The sequence below is a fragment of the Lycium barbarum genome, chromosome 2 (genome assembly GCF_019175385.1).
Source record: "Lycium barbarum isolate Lr01 chromosome 2, ASM1917538v2, whole genome shotgun sequence".
NCBI classification, from domain to species: Eukaryota; Viridiplantae; Streptophyta; class Magnoliopsida; order Solanales; family Solanaceae; genus Lycium; species Lycium barbarum.
Genome location: NC_083338.1, coordinates 83,336 through 86,075, shown reverse-complemented (window position 1 = coordinate 86,075; position 2,740 = coordinate 83,336). Strand labels below are relative to the sequence as shown.

Here is a 2,740-nt window from a genome sequence, read left to right as displayed (position 1 = left end):
ATACTACCATGCATCTGCGAATTTATTCTAGAAATATACAAAGAATCGATATGCAAATATTATATTCATATATAACAGGTGTAGTGGATCCCTGATTTAGTGGAATCTAATCTCTTAAGACAGTATGATTAACATCATGGAATTCCTATTTATGCCAAAAATATAATAAAAACGACTGTTTTTCTTAAATCAATAATTATGAAATTATGTGTATGTCTCAGTGAACGTGTGAAACACCTAGTAAAAAATGTTGACATTGCTAGATAGGGGTAAAATTTTTGGGCTCAAGAGAAAGAGAAAAAAGAAGAAAAGAAAGAAAAAAATATCACCTATTATTAGGGTGAATCAGTAAACTAGACAATGGAGGGGGGAAGATCCTTCATTTCCATTTTTTTGTCTTATTGTTATGTAAATGGAAACAATACATCATTTAAGAAATCAAGCTCTTGTTATATATATATTTATAAAATCCCCTCCCTTCATATACATTTATGCCTTGTATGGAGAAGGCATGGGCATACTCTTAACAATACCGCAAAGAGGTTGGTTGTCTGGGAGGTTGTACTCATCCCTTAAAGAGCGAGCAGGTGAGAGAACACTAAAGTAGAGTTGTTGTCCTAAGTAGAACCTCTCCCACATATCTGATCTCAAGCTCCATAGTCCAGCATTGTCTAGGGTTGTCATCACCGCGGCCCATGAGTTTGGATAGACTTGGATACTATGTCTGCTTATTGCATCCACCAAGTTGTAATTCTTTCTTTTCTCGGGTGTCCACATCCCAGGCTCAATGGCTACTGCGAAGAAGGAATATCCGTCCAAATGATAGGTTTGAATGGTCTTTTCACGGTTCTCAAAGATGATCTCTACAAAGTTACGGAAGGTGGCATTCTTGATATTGGGGGCAACAGTCACCTTGTTTAGGTCAGTTAGGGGTTCATCAGCCATGAGATCATACTTGAAGATCTTATCAGTGGCTCCGAAGTATTCAGCGAGCTTGAATGGGGTGTCTGCACCGGTGTGGGAGATACCGTTCAAGGCGAATCGAAGCTTTCCATCTACTTCGCTCCTAGAGTTGACAATCTTGAAAGTGCGGGTGATGTTTATTTGTCCGTAGTGGTAGGATCCCTGAGGGTTGGGGCGGGCAGCACTAGCAGTAAGGTTCCATCTGAAGGAGCGAAACTGGTTAATGGACCAGGCAATGCCTTGGGTGTTTTCTGGTGGAGGTGCTGGGAGGTCAGAAGATGCTGGTCCCTTGCCATTGGCATATCGAATGATAGCCACAGAGGAGAGATGTGCTTGCTTCAAGAACCTGCTAGAAACAATCATGTAATAGTCCTTGGGTTCTTGATCAGCAGTGACCAACACTGAAAAACATTGACCAACATGGAGGTCAAGGGACTCATAGATGTTCTGCACAGTGTGGGATCCCTCCATTTCCACCAACTTCATGGGGTGGCCTTGAATCCTGACGTTGACTGATGTCCTCATGCCGACATTGCAAAATCTGTACCTATAGGTCTTGCCAGCCTCCATAGTGAAGAGTGGTTCGGCAACCTTGTCACCAACCTTGACAGATTTTCCATTAATGTGGATGCCATCGGGCCTGCCAATTGTGCGCCCCCCATCTAAGATCTTCTTCAAGGACTTGTAACCCTTGTTGTACCAATCACCCACGAAGACGTTATAATCATCGGCAGGATTGTCAAAAGGAACGGGGATAAGAGCACGGCTATGGACATTGATGGCACCAAAACCACCAGCGGCACGATGCAAGTCTGTTGTGGGGAAATAAAAGAAGCTACCAATCTGGTCCTTGACCTGGAAACGGTAGGTGAAGTTTGTACCGGGCATGATAGGGCACATGGTTCCTGGGGTACCATCCTGCCACGAATTCTTCCTTTGTTGGACACCATTCCAGGTTAAGAGCAAGGGCTCATCTAGATGGTTGAATACATTTACAACAATGTTGTTATTGGAGGTGCAGTTGATCCTGGGTCCGGGGAGCTGCCCATTTATGAGGATTCCCTGTAGTGGCACACCTAATGGAGAAATTGTGCCGTAGGTGACATTCCATTCAAAGAAGAGGTAAGGGTCCTCGGCTTTCACCGCCACAACTGAGAGGCAAACCAGCAAAGCCACAATTGTCAAACTAGTTCTCTCCATTTTCCCCTATCCCCAATCTCACACCTTTTTTTATATATATATTTTTTTTGGGGGAATTTTATTTTATTATGACAAAGAAGAAGAGGGGACTGTCTTCTTCTTCCTTTTTTTCAGTTGCTAGAGCTTGCATTTTGTACCTTCTCCTTGACGCCTTTTATAGCAAGTGATTTTTCTTTTGGAACCATTCATTCATACTTAATTGCCGAGATGATCTCTGTGGCTCTCCTTAAATTCTTAACTCCATTTTCGTGTTCCCTCTGGTTCGTTTATGTCCTTCCTTATTTCTCCCCTTAGCTTTTTTTTTTTTTCTTTTCTTCACATTAATTCTTATTCTAATGTTGACTTCTTCTTTTCTATTCCTCGAAAGTTTTGCAAAATGAGTGGTAAGAGTTTTCCTCTCGTTGCAATAGAAGTGATATAATTAGTTACCACACTTCTTGGTTAACAAAAAAATACTCTTTTTCTTTTTTCTGTTCCTATGCATGATAAAACAGATGGAAGTATAAATGACGATTTTCCTTCTTGAGTTTTTGTAGTCATTAATATGCAAAAAAGCAATCAGTAAAGTCTTAACATT

General features: G+C 41.2%; 1 protein-coding gene across 1 annotated transcript; it reads right to left on the bottom strand.

The window, feature by feature from the left end:
* Positions 1-241: 241 nt before the first annotated feature.
* Positions 242-2,307, bottom strand: LOC132624774 (L-ascorbate oxidase homolog). Its single transcript, XM_060339502.1, has one exon. The coding sequence runs from the start codon at positions 2,161-2,163 to the stop codon at positions 490-492; it is 1,674 nt and encodes a 557-aa protein (XP_060195485.1). The 5' UTR covers positions 2,164-2,307; the 3' UTR covers positions 242-489.
* Positions 2,308-2,740: the final 433 nt, after the last annotated feature.